Genomic DNA, 17574 nt, shown 5'->3' with positions numbered 1-17574 from the left:
ACTAAGGTGAGTAGTTCTTACCACTGAGGTTCCAGGGAGACATTCAATGTCAGAGGGCAATTCAATTGTAGGATGACTGACCCTTTATAGTGTAACTAAGTGCAAAATCAATGACCATATATTTAATTGACTTTGGGAATAGCATTACAGCTGCAGTTTTTGTTTTTTGCCGCTCTAGGAAGACGTCCATTGACGTAACTAGTAGGGTGGGGCTTAGGACGCCAAAGGAAACACCGCAAGAAAGAGACACATGCTCGCGGCTGAGCTCCAGAGAGCCGGAGCGGTGCCATACATTCAAACCGGACATCCTAGTGTCGGTATACACTAGTAAATGTGAGTCTAATTATCTACTTTTATTAATAAACTATATTTTAAACAGATTTACTCTATGTGGATATATTTTTTCTCCTCCCCCTTTATGTAACTCCTATAAACTGGGAAAATCATTTTTGAGGAACTGGACCATCAGGCTGGAAATTTATTTAGAAAGTGTGATTGCTGGTTTTACGGTGAGTCCATTTAGGGGAAACAGTGGTACACGGACGGTGGGATCCCCACGTGTGGACACTGAATACACGCAGCTATTGGATTTTGGCACTCTTTTACACGTTTGCACTTTTTGTCACTTTGAGAATATTCACTATGGACAATTTTTTTATGGACTAATATTTATGCATTATATTTATTAGCTCACTTATTTTTGATATATATTATGTTTTTTTCACAAATTTATTTATATATATTAATTTAATTGTTTCTTGATTTGCACTTTATTCTGTTACCAGGAAACTGGTTGGAGTCTTTTTGGGCCCATACATTACTTATCATTAGGATTTTCTTAGACTTTACAATTGTGGATCACTATTATTTCATTTGTATACATTTTTGTTTATGAGGTCATAGATGCACTGGCACTTTTCTTTTTGAGAATACATCATAATAATGTTTGAAAATTTTCACTGACACTACATATACTCGTCAGGTAGCTGGCCGACAGTTTGGTTGAAGACACAAGCAAATGTGACAGTTAGCAATCCCAGCATTCCAGGAATGTAACTGCTTTGAAACTGTTTAATCGATGGGTTAAGTTCCGCTTCGTGATTTACTGCTGTTCAGGGGCTCTGGGCTTCAGCAAAATGGTAGCCTCCAGCAAGAAGAAACAGGAGCAATGCTAGAGGCAATTTACAGCACACACTAACATTGGTAGCATAATTAATAATGTGAAATGTATGTTCCTTGCTAAAGAACATTATTTTTAATCAAGTTGTTATGGGTAAAGTTCTGCTTTAAATTCAATAAAAAAAAAACCAAAAACAAATGTCCATCTAAAGCTGGCCATACACTAATACATTTTTGACCAAACATTTGTATGAACATTCATACGAAAATTCTCATCAGTACATTCGATGACATGACAAATCTCTTTTGAAAGTGCTCTAAAAAAACTGGAGTGAATGGACTTTCCTGAATGAAAACCACATTTACTGTTATAAATGTGTTTATTTGATAAAAACGTAAAGTATTCTCATCACTAAGGTTGAAATTGAACATAATTTTAGTTCCACTAACAATTAGAAAACTTAACGAATGCCTGAAATCTAAAGCACGCTGTCGGATGATGTCACAGAGCCGCTCCAGACTCTGGAAGGATCCTGACAATAATTCGGTGATACACCCAGTTGCCTGCTTAAACTTGGTTAGACTCTGTGAGGGTTAAAAATATTCGATCGGCGGCTCTGCAGTATGCAGGCTTTGTTGAGCGAAAACAGAGACTGTCTCTGCTCCACAACATTGGCATACTGCAGAGCTACCAATCAAATATATTTAACCCTCGCAGAGTCTAACTGTTCTTCAAGAAATACAGCCCCGAAGAAGGGGGAGGCAAATTCCCCAAAACAGTTGCCTGTACATGTCTTTTATCTTCAATAAACAACTATAAAATCCCCCAAGTGAGATTTTTTTGGACATCTGACATTTATGGGAAATTTAGAATTCATCTTTATTAGAAACACCGTTATTCGACTATTTTTGCTATTGTCTACTAATATTTTTATGTTTGGTGCTATCATTTTATTTTATCACTGCTATATACATGTAAATATAGTGTGTGTATATATATATATATATATATATATATATATATATATATGTGTATATATATATATATATATGCATTTATACATATTTACTAAATGTGTACGTATTATGTGATATGGATTTATTTGGCAGCCATTGTGAACAGTGGCTTGTGCCAGGCAGGATGACACCCCTGTTCTGAGGTTTTCATTTAACTACCACATGCCAGACTGGTCCTTCATACCAGGTGAGGGATCCTAAGGGGTGATTTTTGTTTTGTTTTTTAATATTCTGCATAGGCATATAGCAAAAAGCTCATTATGATCCATTACATGAAATTATTCTTATCACTTGAATTGCATATGCATCCTTGAAGAAACAGACTTTGTTTAAAGAAATGCATTGGTTCAAAATCAGCACATACAATATAATATATGAGGCATACTTTACAGCTTTGAGATTGTAATAGGTCTTTTTACAGTTCTAAATTTGTAATGTCAGAACACCTTCCTTTTCATATGAAAAGAAAAAAGGAATGCCTTTTCAATGTGTTGGTTTTTAGTGTTCACATACCACAAATATCCCCTCTTTTTCTTCCTTTTTTGGAACTTTGGTCTCAATATTTATAAAGGGGATATATGTATGTAAAAAGTGAATAATTTCCTCTGACTTCCTGATTATTTTCTAGCAATTCTTTACCCATTTATTTTATCACTGCTCCCATGCTATAAACGTAATAATGTGATATGTGTGGATTTATTTGCCAGTAAATGTTCTTTAAAAAGTGTGCAATAAAATGAGGAATCTCACATCCAGAGGGAGTTTTCCAACTCTGAGACATCTTGCTGTGCTTGGATCATCTTGGATACCCTTCGGCAAAGTATAAAGTGCTTTAAACTTCTCATATTCCTCACGATACTTCAGCTAAAAGGAAATATTCAACAGTTAGCAATGTAGCATTGAGACCTGGAGTAAATAAGCATCAGCTTAAAGGCATTTGGTGCTAGCACTGGTTATAAGCAGGTCTAATGCAATTAAAGCCACACATTCAGAGGGCAACCCGATGTACAGTCATAATCCAACCAACCCCTCCATATTAATTTGCCACTGTGTGCATAAACACAATTCTTAGTTAAGCCAAGTATTTTTCTTTAAGATCACAGACATTAATTGCTGTCTATTGTGAGTCAATAAGAGACCTGAAATGTCTTTTTGCAATTATTTTTCATCATAAATTAGCTTTAAACACAACTGGTAGCATACTTACAGCACTGGAAATGTGCTTGTTTTGCTTAGCGAATGCCAAGGCCACTGTGTCCGCAGGAAGCTGGTAGCTGGTGGCTTTGATAGTATCCCAGGCTTGTTTGTACAGGTTCTAAAGAATGAAAGTTTACTAATTAGGAAACTGTAGTCATGGGGCTTAGCCACTAAACTCAAAACATTGCATTGATACTTACATGGCTGTACAGATCCTTCAGGTTCTGAGTGCGATTGTAGTCTACAGTTTCCAGAACAGTTGTGTATTTCTCTTTGTTCTTCTCGTAGTCCTCTTTGTACTTACGCTAAATAGGAAGAGGATAGAACTGCATGATTGTAAAGCACATTAAACTGTCAGCCATGCCTTAACCATTTCTGGTATGGACCAATGGTACTTACGTCGCTGGAGTTGATGGCACTTTGGACAGCTGTGACATACACAGGAGTGTCGGTAACAACGCTAAAGTTCTGGTAATTGTCCTTGCTTGCTTTCTGGTATTTAATCTACAACACATAAAGAAAAGGAATTATACAGGTGTAATGTATATTTTTCCAATAAGAGCAACGTTCATCCTGTTATAAGATTTTTTCTAATGTTAGTGTGATTCTGTGAGAGTGCAGACAGGCACAATTGCCAAAACAGGAGGAAAAAACGAAAGTACCATCAGATAGCTACTCAGAGATTGGATGCATTTCTATAGTATTGAAGGTAGAGTTTTTAGCATAGTCATAAACCCGTCACTTTGACAATCCTATTGATAAAACAATTAAACCTTTTTTTTTTCCCAGTGAGAGAGATCACTGGGGCAGGAAGTAAAAGTAAAATCTCCCCAAAAGGGACCCAGGCAGTGATAGCCACTTAAAAATGGAAAAATGTAACACTGCGCTAATGAGGGAAGCTGCTGACACTTGGACAAATACAAACTTCCAAAAGAAATAAATAATAAAAATAGTGCAGTGCTAAAAACATATAAATTAAAATTGATACATAAATTGATAATTATATCATAAATAGGGTAAAGTGTCATGAACAAATGATAATCCCAAAAAAGCAGCGATCCAGAGAAAGATAAGCCATAACCGTGTTCCGTGAACAACCCCGATGACGTCATTTATGACTAAACTAGTAGGCATGGTCTACGATGGTGACGGAATCACGCCCCTTGCTCTCCACTGGAGGAGTCTCTTCATCACTCCAGGAAGCTGGGATGGCGCTGGACGGAGCCCACAGGAACGCCACGGCAATGTGCCCCTGAGATGTTCTGAATGATTGCTTCTGAAATGTGAGTGTAAAGCAGTGTATGTTTTAATACAAGTGTTATCTGTTATTGCACTATCTGAGCCCATTTTTTTCTTTATACATGACTGCTGCTCTTTATAGATATATCTCTGGGAGCATCTGAGGATTGCCTTTACTTGATGATTGTTGGTGATGTTATCGTGGACCCCCATGCAGCTTCCCATGTTTTTATGATCTGATGCCTGTTTGACCACCTATCACTTAGTGGTCATATTGTTCTGGTAAGGAGATCCCTATCTCACCTGGGGTATGAAGTGTGCTGATTCCATCCTTTATTAAGTCACCCCTTCCTCCTTGCATGATCTTATGGCTTATCTTTCTCTGGATCGCTGCTTTTTTGGGATTATCATTTATTCAGGACACATTTTTTTTTTTAAAGCCGTGGCATGTGAAACACACTCAAAAGACTTACACCCAGTGCATAAAAAGTGCACACACGCAAACGTGAAGAACACAAAAACTGCACAGGGTGTGCGAATGGTCTGGCCTCCGAAGAGGTTGGACCTATACCTTGATTCCCCCGGGGCGCAAGACTCCTGACAGGGACTGAGGTACTTCCTATGGTTTGCCTGGCTGAAACCTGGCAAACCCCGTTCTCTAGGGGGACTGCCGAAACAGCCCACCCCAAGTACTGAGTGGGGCTCCCCCAAAGGGAGACCCCATGAGAGAGGGCGGACTAAGAAATAAGGCCATGTCCACCCCCTCCGAAGATGTTCAAGGTAGGCCCGAAGACCCACACTGTACTTGTCGTGCAGGAAGAAAAGGTGAAAGTGAAGTGACACACTACAAAGAAAAATACACACAAACAAAAAGGTGGGGAAGGGGAAGTGGAGAAGTGAATTAGTGCCAATGTGAAAATACAAAGGCAGGCCTTCCAGCCGGAATAAAAATTCCTCTGGTCTAATCCAAAAGGCCTGGCCCAAGAGGCAGGTGCAGAAAAAGTGTGTGTGGTGCAGTGACCAAGGTGCTGAAAAACTCAAGGCGAGCTGCCTCTTTACCAGTGAGAATTAAGGCACCCCTGGGCTGCCACCCCAGGGGCACGTACACCACAGGCTTTTTCAGTCTCGGCCCAAGGCTAGACCCAGTGTAGCCCTTACCTACCAGGAGGTTTGGAACGTGGACAGCTTAGGGAGAACCTGCCTTCAACTGGGGACAAGCCTTTTGCAAGGCCAGATTAAACCCAGGAGGAAAGGCCCTCCCACCGCCATCCCAATTCCTCACCAATTACATCCAGGAGCAATACAGGCCTCCATGACGAACCAGCCCTCTTGCTCCCTTCAAACTGATAGGCGCGGACCCATTCAAATCAGAAGGCAGCGGACCCATCCGGCTTTCTCTGACAGTGCCTACTTCCCGGTCCTCCAGTTACGCCCAGAGCGCCCTGGTTCATTTCAGCTCCTGCCGATACTAACCATCAAGGTCCATACCAACTGATAAGAACAGATACTACACTTGATCTTAGCCATTCAGGACACATTACCCTATTTATGATATAATTATCAATTTATGTATCAATTTTAATTTATGTGTTTCTAGCGCTGCACTATTTTTATTATTAGTGATAGCCACTTACAGAGATTGCAACATTTCCCCACTGTATCCAAAACTATCAAAAAGAAAAGCTTGGGTTCCACTGTAACATACTAAGATTCCTCTAACTGCTCTTTAGTGTTTACTGCACACTGTCTGCATGTTTGGAGTTGTTAATAAAAGGCAGGCTGTGGTGCCTACAATGCAATCTGGGGTGTTCTCTACATTACACTGAAGAGAAAACTCAGTGATCGGCAGAGAGCTCAGTCAAATGTCTTTGACAGATAAAATGATGGCTTCCTCTCTTGCTCACTGCTTATTTTTTTATATTTTAAATAAATAAAGTTAATGGGATTGATTACTTTAGGACACATTTATAAAGCGTGTTGCTGTGCTTTACAACTGTGCTGAAGTACTTAAAAAAAAAAAAAAAAAAAAGCAGCAGTGTGTCTGCAGTAATGTCATACTGCTTCTTTATAAATTCATCCCTTAGTATTACTCACTTGACTCTGGAGGTCATAAGATTTCTTAGCGAGCAAGATTTCGGGTGTGTCCCACACATAGCATCCAATGCCCTTCAGCCAGGTAAGATCCTCCTTGTAGAGAACCTGCAAATACAAAACAATATGTAGTTAACCTGGATTTTATCACTTTCCAGTGTCTGTATTTATCAGAAATTTAACATTTTTGAATACATATGAAAATAAAACTGTTTCTTAACATTAAATATAAAACATTTCTGTTGTTTTGTTACATACATCACTCAAAATGTCATTGGCTTTTTTGGCGCGGATGACACCCTGCTCATCTGGTAGGCATGTCCATTCGTGGAGATAGCGGCGGTATTCAATGTCACTCAGGATCTGTTGGCATCTCTTGGCAACAACGTTGTTTATCATGTCAGTTGGAAGATGAATCTTTGTTTTATTATCCTCATAATTCTTCTTGTAGGGCAGCTAGATGAAACAAACAAATAAGAAACTATAACATTACAAGACAGAGGAATTATCCTATGCAAACAGTTCTACATGGCTACACGGATCCAACAATTTTTCTGGTAATGTATGAATTTAACTGAATTTATATCAGCTGGTTTAAACCTAGTTGTAAAATCATTTGAAAGATTTTTATTGTTCTTATCAGCTACTAAACAACTCAGTACTCTTATCAAAGCCATTGTTTGATGGGGATTACAGAACTGTTCACTGTCATGAACAGACATGTCTGATTTAAATACACATTAGGTTATGGTTTAGTTTGGTTCTACTTGACCAACAAGAATTTCAGCTTCAAGCCTAACATCATATGCATACGAGCCCTCCAGCAGAATCAGAATTTATGTGATTTCAGATGTAGTGTGGCATAAACCTATGATTGGAGTGTCTTATCTTTTCACAAACCATATGTATGTGGGAGTCAAAGATGGTGGTGCAGAGGCTTCCAGTTCACAACTTAAAATGCGGGAAACCCAACAACTCAACCTTATCTATAGCTAGCAGTAGGAAGTCACATTCAACTGGGCTTATTCAGATATGCTGAAGAGATTTCAGCACTCATCCAAGTGTCCAAATGTATTCAACAATGCAAAGCAAGTCCAGTTCAATGTACCTAACTACTATTAGCTACACCAGGACCTGGAAAAAAAAAATGGGAACATTCACAGTGAGCCTCTTAAGGACCTGTATATGCACTACTTCCATTCTTATCTTCAATCTCTAAGAACTCTCTTCCTTTGCTTCAAATTCTTCTTGGGCATTACATTTTGTGTAAACTTCATCCTGGTTGTCAGTTTCTATGTATATCTAGCAAATGTATATATGGTTTAGCAAAATAGTCTTACCATGCTCCTCATCTTCTGGAATTCTAGTGAACGCACAACACCTGGGAAGTCATCAATCTTGGTACCTGCAAGGTAGTGCCCCTTTTCCTTTTCATAATGTTCTTTGTACTTCAGCTATAAAACAAATATTTCAATTAGTCATGGCTTTGTTTACAGGCCTCAGATGAGAAAAAGCCACTAAATAATACAACTTTAATTACAAACAACTTTACTTACATCACTTGAAACAAGCTTTGAGTGTTTGGCTCCAACAATAGGAATGTACTTTTCATCCAGTTGGTAACCCAGAGCTTTGCCGGTATCCCATGATTCTTTGTACAGTTTCTGGAGGAAACAAATATAGATGTTTATAACAATAGACATCAAACCTGTGTTACTGGCTAGTTTGATATAATGACATTAAACTTACATCACTGGCAAGTTTGGACATCTCTCTAGAGTGGGTGATCTGAGGATTATCAGCAGAGCCGATGTACTGGCCTTTTTCTGCATTAAAGGTTTCTTTGTATCTCAGCTAAAGAAAGAAAGAAAGAAAAATAAATACATAAGTAAGCCACACTTAATGCTGCAATAAAACATACTTTACTAAAATTAATTACATTGCATTTAAACCAAAACACAAAAATTTTAGGGATTGCAGTTTACTAGTCCCTAGAGGAGTTTGTCAGTAACACACTTTCTATCCTCGGGTTACAACACTTACTGTACTATATCTATTGAGAACCAGCGTTGTCACCCTAGGACAGGAAGTATGTTAGGACTACACTTCATACCCTCTTCTCTTTTCCATAGAATAGAGAGGAGGTGTTTTGCAGTCCTAACACACTTCTTGATAGCATTGTTTAAAATATGACTGGAGAGTGCATGGGACAGCACTGTATTTTAGGCAAACTTAAAGGAAAAGTTTGTGGTTTGTAAAAAAGTAAACACACATACTCACCTCAAATGCATCTGTCCCATGTCGGCTCTAAGGCAGAGAACTGAATGATCACGTGACAGCTAATTGCTCAGTTCTCAGCCTGCTTGGATTGCAGAGCAGTGACTGTTAGTCACTGCACTCTGCTCTGGTTCTCCGACGCAGCTTTGGTTCTGGCCATACTTCTCTTTTAACAGGTACTTTTTAACACTTTTGAACAGTTATAGCAAATCCCTTTTGTATATTTACCAGACCAAAAGGAATCAAACTAATTTTATGATTTAAATACACTTTAATTTATGAAAATCTAACCTACACAGTGGTGCTAATTTGCTAAAGGATTTGAGAATCTTCATCTAATAAATTGAGTGAAGATGCACTTCAGTTATCTAATCATATAAAAATCTAAATCATGTTTACATATTTTATCTACACATGATTGGGTATTCAAAGCAAATGAAAACCCTTAGTAAAGCGGCTTCTTTATTTAAAGGTGTAACAGCTGTAGAGTAATAATATTTTCAGAGTAAAATTTTCGGAGGGCCACTAAAACCATAAGGCAAAGTTGCCTCCTTGTTAGGGAGAATTTCTTCACTGCCCAATCCAGCTTCCACAAACTGGGACTGATGTTGAATGTAGAGATCATACTGCACTTCCAATAGGCAGAAAGCACATGATTGGACACTATAAACTGCATCCATTAATCTGATTGCAATCTCAAATAAACAGTGAGGTTGATTTACTAAAGGATTAGAGAATGTTCGTCCAGCTTATACTGTATATACTGAATAGCAAATCATGTACATGAATTAAAGAGAAAGGGATTTTCCCTTGCACATAATTGGGTGACTAAAGTGAACACAGTTTAAAATCATTTGCTAAGTAAACATTTACTACTCTTTTAAGCCTAGTATACATGATGGAATTATCAGACTAATGATCGTCCAGTTTTTCTTTTTTTTTTTTTGCATGTTAGTCTTTATATTGATATATAAGTTACTTAAGTTCGAAAATTCTCGTACAACAACAAAAAAAAAAATCGGTAGTGATGTAATGTATTGTATTGATATTCTATTTTCGGATGAAAACTGTACTGATTAAACAAAAATCGTATGATCTGTATAATACAGCAGCTGCAGAGTGGGACACTTTCTTCCTGTGGAGAATTAATTGCAATCTGCAAAGCTCAAGGTCCCTGCTGCATGAGAAGTTCTGGTTCTGACTCAGCAGGAGAAGTGTCAAACCTATGAAAAGAGGCCACTACTTTAACTACTTTAACATAGAGAGCAAGGGTCCCACTCTGCAGAATGCTGGCCAGGGGCAGGCTTTTACACTCAAGCTATTTCTGATTTTTAGATAAAACACATAGTGTGCTCTAAACTCATTTAAACCAAATGTTCTATTGGGCTTTAAGAAAAAGGTGCATTTCCAATATTTAGTGCATTAAGGTGCACTGCTGAAAATGAATGTGCTGGCTAAGGAAACATTAACACACGGTAATGGCTTTCAATAACTTAGCTACATAATCACATAATGCATAGTGAGAAGAAGGTCTTAGTTCCCACTACCTCACCATTAACTTTCAGCTATCACCGCCCATGGGTTGAAAAGTGGTCCACAGTTTCAATTCAGTAATTTAAAAATTATAATAATTTTTGATATTTTACCCATTGTAAAATGATTTAAGATACTTTATAGGGTGTTAACAGTTGCTACACAGAACAGCAACCGTCATTCATGTCAATAGTCATTTAGGGCTTGGAAAGGGCTGAGAAGAATTTACTATGCAGCAAAAAATTGCTCCCTATACTCGCTACTTTATCTCAGTTATTTTAATTTCTAATCTGATCAGAATCTCATTTACTGCACGCAATTTCCAATATATCTGTAAATAGTTAACTTGCTTCTAAAAGTTAGTCAGGTGTGATGTGATAAATGTTATTGATCAAGCTGTTATATTTATGACTGAAGTTACATTTTTTTTCTACTACAAAATGTTCATATGGGGATTATGAAATTACAAAAGCAGTGTTTATTGTGCATGTAAATCCCAAATCTTTTTTTCAGTATGCTTGGCATCATGTCTCTCTGTATAAAGTTTTCTTAGGCTAAATTGTCTTTGTCAATCTGTAGCAAAGTTTCTTCACTGGCGTTCCTGCCAGTAACAGCATTTCCTGTTGCAGGCTGAGAAAGTTAAGTTAATGCCTTGAAATTAGCAGCAGCATTGTCAACCTGCAACACGCCCTTCTTTAATTGGCTGTTGGAATTCCTATCTGCTAGACCTGATAGGCAGTACAACAGCCAACTGAACAAACACATAGACCAGGCTGACAATGCTTCTGAAAATTTCAAAGCAACAGCTTAACATTGTCAGGATTTCCAGATAAAAAAAAAAAACTTTACAAAACATTCACAAAAAATAATTTGCTTAAGAAAACTGTGTACAATGAGACATGATGCTATTTATACTTAAATATTTTAGGGTTACATACACTTAACAAATGTTCTCCAGAGAAGCAGGCCAAATGGTCATTTAATTTAGTTGGTTGAAGCAATATAATAATAATAAACACCTAAATACAATGGTACCAATGAAGCAAGAAGCAAATTGAGACCTATGGTCCATAATTTCAGTGACAAATATTTCACATTACATAAAACACTGGTTCATGTGACTAAATGGCTGCGTCCACTTTAAGAAAATATATGCTTACGTCACTTTGGTTGATGGCGTTGGCCTTGGCAAGCACGATTTCTGGTGTATCAACCACATGGGAGAACTTTTCAAAGTTGTCAATAGCATCCTTTTTGTAGGCTCTCTGCAAAGAAAAAAAGGAATATGTTACTTCATTTATTGTTGCCTCTAATTTTTAGCTGTCGTAAGCCATATCATTTCTTTTTAGATCCTTTAGATGAAGGAGGTGCTTTCGATTGAATAAAAGGTTCTGTAACAGCACACTACCTGCACATTATGTTATAGTATGAAGACATACGAAAACGGAAAACTATGAAGCCCAAACATACCCTTCATACTCCACAGTGTAATAATGATGATTTAGACAGACCTGGTTGACCAGCTCTTGAGCCTTCCTCACTTTCTGGTGCTCAACAGAGTCCAGAGGAACCCATCCACAACCACGGATCCATTCCAGGTCAGATTTGTATATGGCCTAAAATGAAAAGTTTTTACATTAGTGGTTAATCTGTATTGAACTGTTGCAGATTAGGAGTACTACTCAATCACTCACATCACTCTGTAAGTCATAGGCCTTCCTGGCTTGTATGCAGTCATTCTGGTCAGGGTGGCATGTCCATTGGTGGAGATAGGTGCGATAATCAATATCACTGGCCAAGCCCTGTCCAATTTTAGCTTGTTCCAGATGTACCATGTCAGCAGGGATATGGATCTTGGACTTCAACTTTTCATACAGCTTCTTGTATTCTCTGTCATTCTGAATTACGTTGACATGCTTAAACCACTTAAGTTTAGGATCAGCATCTGCATTAGGAACTCCAACATAGTGGCCCCGCTGTTTGATGTAGTCAGCTTTGTATTTCAACTAAATAGAGGAAACATAAGACTGTATATTTAATTTTAAGAATATGACATCATATATTTTTTTGTATATTTTGTTGCTTACAATGGTGGGCATAATCAACAAAGATATACCAAAACTGGGTAATGGTTGGGGCATCATTAAGAATGTTTTACACTTGTCATCTACCCTGCCCTTAAAGCCCAGAGGGCCACAGTCTGCATAGATGATACACTTACCCCTGGTATCCACTCTGTGCTATAAAACAGCCCTTAGTGTTAATATAAATCCTTTTAATTATTTACAATCAAATATGAATTTCTAAAATTGACAATTAAACCAAATAAAAGGGTAATGACTAAATTTTACCTTTTTATTTTTAAACTGGGAACAAGAGGCTCATTAGGACTGAATGGGTATTGTTAATATTTTTCTAAAAGTGTTCGGGCAAAAAAAACAAATTAGGACTAAAGCCATTCCCAAAATCCCAACACTATATTATTGTTATTAATATTATACAGGATTTATATAGCGCCAACAGTTTGCACAGCATATGCTCTCTAAATAATCTGCAGATATGCTTACCTCACTCTGGGCAATACCACTCTTTTTGGCATGGCTTATTTGAACAGCATCATGTGGTATAAAGTACCCGGTGGCTTTGATGTTGTCCCAGCCAGATTTGTAGAGTTTCTGGAAAACAGAGATTCGCAATATAAACACAACAGAAATAAATAAATGAACAACTGCTAGTGTTTAAGTTTCTAGAGTCTAAATGCTAATTGCTGTTAATTCATAAACTAAGTGTCTGGGGATTGGCAACAACTGCTATGTAGAGCTCAATTAAAATATTTCTTAGAAAACAAAAATGGTTACTAGTTTGGAAACTATTTTTACTCTCAGGTTTATTTATAAATCTTTCATAGTGTACGTGAAGGAAAATAGTACTGTATTTATTTAAATATTTATGGTTTAAAATGTATTCCTTTAATATTTATGATTTAATTAACAATATCAAGCAGTTAATCACTAAAAAAAAGGTTTGAAAACTAGTACAACTACTTGCAACTTGGTTCCTTAAACTTGAATGTCAAGAAGATCATATCTTTTAGCTAGGCATACATTATAAATACAAATGCGTATTTGTATGCAACTTGCATAAGTAGTTTAAAGTGTTTGTAAACCTCTGAAATGAGTTACTTCTGACAGTTGATCTCAACCCCAGGCAACCTCAGGAGGTGGCCCCACCACCCCTCCAGCACACAGCAGGTGATTGACAGCCCCAGTTGTTCCTGTTTCCCTATGAGACTGTTTAGGGGGGAGGTGTTCTTTCCCTACACTCATGTCTCAGATTACACTCAGCTGTGTGCTGTGTAGTGTGTGACATAATACCCCTGCCCCTTGCCTTCTGGAGCTAAGAAATGCTATGTAAACTCCATACTTTGAATGGCTGTGGAGAAGAGGGGGCTGCAACTAAACAGGTACAGCTTAAATAGGAGGATTTGCTTAATCACCTGATTCAGTAAGGGTTTATTATAACTTTAATCTCTCTTTATATTAGCCCTTTGTAAACAGCAGCACTCTCGGCCTAGGGTCTAGGTGAAATGGGGCAACACTCAGAGCCAATCAGGGCTCTGTAGCTTTGCTTATAGAATGTCTGTATAGTCATAAATGGACATATGTATTATGGAAGAGCATGGCCCTGCCAGGGTCTAGAAAGAGATTATAACCTGAAATTCTCAACCAGGAAGGTGAGCGGCTCCAGGGGTTTTGCTTCATGCAGAGGAAACTGGCTTTTCAGTTTCCCCAGTGGTTGGGAAAGTCAGTTTTGGGGCCTGGAGCCTGGAGATTTCAAAGTGATCTGGGTAGGATGAAATTTCTAATCCTGCATCCAGGTATTCAGAACCACCTGCACACTAATTGGTCCTGTGTGTGCTGGGCTATTAGTTGTGACCTGACCATGGTTCTAGGCTCCCCCCCCCCCCTGCAGACAGGAGAGCTTCACCTAGGGGAGAGGTGGAAGCCAGCAGCAAAAGGGCTGCTAAAGTGTATGGTCCAAACATTGGTGGGCGAGCAGTCTGTAGAAGACAGACAAGGGCCTTGAGTGTAAGGCCAGAGTAGCAGTGCTGCAAGTGCAAGTCAGAAGGGCTGAATGTTTGTTTTTTAGATGGCCGACAAATGCTGAATACCCCTGCGTGGCAAACTCTTGTTTGTGGTGGTTTTTCTGAACTTTATAAGTCCCGGTTCACACTAGGTCGCTCCGACTTAGGGGGCGACCTGTGAAGTCGTGTGCAGCGCGACTTCGGCGCGACTTGCACAGACTTCATAAAATTTATGTCAATGCAAGTCGCCTCCAGGTCGCCCCGAAGTAGTACAGGACCCTTTTTCTAAGTCGGAGCAACTTGTGTCGCTCCTATTAGAACCGGTCCTGTACTACTCAATGACTGCGACAGTGCACGACTTGCCAGGCTGACCAAGTCGCCTGACAAGTCGTATTAGTGTGAAAAGGCACTTATAATAAAATTGGGCAGGAAAAGCCCTTAAAAATAAGAAGAAAGTAGGTGACTAAGACCCTAAAGCTCTACTGTTGATGCTAGTTCTCACAATATATGCATAAAAGTTCAGTAAAGGGTTAAAAACAAAATCACAACACATAAGAATGGTAAACTGAATATTTGAAGATGGTTGAAGATGGTAAAATACATACATTGTTGGCATTCTTGGCTGCCTCTTTTGCTGTTAGCAGGAGAGGGGAGTCATTCACAGAAGTGTACTTTGTCTTAATGTTGTTCCATGCTTCCTGGTATTTAATCTGGGGGAAAAATAACATTGTAATAAATATTTTGGACATTAGCAGATATCAATACTTGAATATATCAATACTAAAGTGATTGAAAATTGGGACACTACTACTAACAATTTTTTCTTAGCACTTAGACCCAAGAGATGTTTTCTACAGCTTTCAAATCTGGCTAGCATCATAAGCAATAGCGTCATAAACTCACTAGCATCTTAGACATCAGATCTGGCTTGCAATATGCATTACATATATGATAAAATTTTAATCGACCTGGTGTGTGAGCCACAATTTTATCTTGTTTTTGAAAAAGCAGAAGCAGTTGTATGCTCATAACATACTCTTGCAAGATTAATCCCTGGAGATATTGAAAAAGAGAACTGTACAACGCCACCCACCATATTTATTAATATAAATATTGCTACATATAATACACATGTATAATGTATAATATGTAGAGCACTTTATAAAAAATAAATAAAGCACACTTTATAAATATGGGTGGAAGTACTGCATAGTTCTTATTTTTACATTTTTAGATCATTATTAATTGTGATAACTATATATATATATATATATATATATGCAAATATTAGATGGATTGGACATTTTTTAGGTGTAATAAACTTGGAGTAATTTGAGGTTGTAATTCTTTTGAGATAATTAATAATTTTCTAGAAATATTATACAACATATTCCAAGTACAAAAGAACAAGCATTCATTTATTGTAGCAACTAAAAATCTAGCGAACCATTATTTGTGAAAAAATAAATCTAACAAACTAATTTCACTGTATTTTTAAAGCGGAATTCCACTCAAAAGTGGAACTTCCACTTATCTGTTTGCTCCCCCTTCCGGTGCCACATTTGGCACTATTAGGGGGGGGGGGGTACAAAACATTTACCTGTTCCTACTTCCAGTAGGCTCGGCCGCGGCGAAGTACATAACAAGCCTAGCCCCCTCCTCTCCTTCAGCCGCCGCACCATTCAGAATGCGCATGCACAGTAGGGAACCGGCCGTGAAGCCGCAAGGCTTCAGGGCCAGGTTCCCTATCCGGCAATGGCGGTGGCAGCACCCAAAAGCTGAAAAAAAATATCAGCTGGGGTGCCGACATCGCTAAATTCTAGTACAGGTAAGTGTGCCAATATTAAAATTCAGCAGCTACAGTACGTGTATGGACAGAACTCCACTTTAACAGTAACCCAAAACTCTCCAGCAGCAGAAGTAAACAGAGGTTTAGGCACTAGAAAAAAAAATACTTTTTTTAATCTCTGGTATAACTGTACTTTTACCTTAGCCTTTCAGTAGCAGGCATCAATTCATGCAAAAATTTGGAGCATTTTGCTATCCTTAGTAGTTAACTGCTACTACATGCTGCATTTTATTGTTCCCTGTGTGTAACTATCATTTGCTAACTTGCTAGTGAATATTCATGTTATCACAAGCATGATCTCCCTAGCAAAAATTGCCTATTTTAATCAGCCTAAAGACAGCCATACAAGGATCGAAATTTTGCCAATTCAATGTTTTGATCCATGTATAGGCACTGTGGTATTACAGTACTATAGCCTGCAACGCTGATCAGTGTGTATTCTGATGGATGGTGGAACCAAGTAATTTTCTTATGTTCAATCCACTGGTTGAACGTGAAAAACATATTAGTCTATGGGCTCGTACTTGTCTATGGTCTTTCTTAGCAATGTTGTGCTGGTGAAAACATTCATTTAATTCATGTTTTAATGAATCACAAAAAATCCATAAATACAAGATTTCCATTTTGAACAAGTCAACAGCCATGTTTGGCCAGAATATGGAAAATATGGAGTTACCACTGGTGAAAAAAAATATTTTCCAAGAAAAAACAAAATTGTTTCTTGACTACTAAGGAAAAGGGATCTTATCTGTGAGAAATACTTACATCACTGCGAATTTCTGCAGCTTGTTTGGCAGTGACATAATCCACTCTGTCAGTGACCGCAGTAAACTTGAGAGTTTCAGGTTTGGTTTTATATTTCCTCTATAAAAGAGAAAAATAAGTTATCAATGTGTCTTTCTACAGGCATTATGTGTAGTATCAAATAAAGAGAAAAAAATATACATCGCTCAAGATGTCCTGGGCCAACTTAGCCTTCTTGACATCATGTGATTCATTTGGCATCCATCCAATACCACGCAGCCACTCAAGATCTGACTTGTAGATTGCCTAAGGACAAAAAAAAAAAATGTTCGGTTAGAGATTCAAACTTAGCCAATAACACCAGGCTTTTATGTCCAATCTCCAAAATCTGTGAAAGATAAATATGTATCTATTCACACAAACT

The 17574-nt window shown here is 38.0% G+C and overlaps 1 protein-coding gene across 1 annotated transcript in view; it reads right to left on the bottom strand.

The window, feature by feature from the left end:
* NEB (nebulin) overlaps positions 1 to 17574 on the bottom strand; it is a 284716-nt gene that overhangs the window by 95038 nt on the left and 172104 nt on the right. The window contains exons 78-93 of the mRNA XM_082261121.1: positions 17352 to 17456; positions 17172 to 17270; positions 15163 to 15267; positions 13041 to 13148; positions 12168 to 12479; positions 11985 to 12089; positions 11634 to 11738; positions 8413 to 8517; positions 8220 to 8327; positions 8004 to 8117; positions 6922 to 7119; positions 6667 to 6771; positions 3733 to 3837; positions 3534 to 3638; positions 3344 to 3451; positions 2887 to 3000 (exon numbers count right to left, since the gene is read on the bottom strand). Of these exons, the coding sequence (XP_082117247.1) occupies positions 2887 to 3000; positions 3344 to 3451; positions 3534 to 3638; positions 3733 to 3837; positions 6667 to 6771; positions 6922 to 7119; positions 8004 to 8117; positions 8220 to 8327; positions 8413 to 8517; positions 11634 to 11738; positions 11985 to 12089; positions 12168 to 12479; positions 13041 to 13148; positions 15163 to 15267; positions 17172 to 17270; positions 17352 to 17456 (2001 nt within the window). The remainder of the gene's footprint in view (positions 1 to 2886; positions 3001 to 3343; positions 3452 to 3533; positions 3639 to 3732; positions 3838 to 6666; positions 6772 to 6921; positions 7120 to 8003; positions 8118 to 8219; positions 8328 to 8412; positions 8518 to 11633; positions 11739 to 11984; positions 12090 to 12167; positions 12480 to 13040; positions 13149 to 15162; positions 15268 to 17171; positions 17271 to 17351; positions 17457 to 17574) is intronic.

This window comes from Pelophylax lessonae, assembly GCF_965119305.1.
Source record: "Pelophylax lessonae genome assembly, chromosome: 6".
NCBI classification, from domain to species: Eukaryota; Metazoa; Chordata; class Amphibia; order Anura; family Ranidae; genus Pelophylax; species Pelophylax lessonae.
The sequence above is the reverse complement of the archived record's forward strand: the minus strand, read 5'-3'. Positions and strand labels throughout refer to the sequence as shown.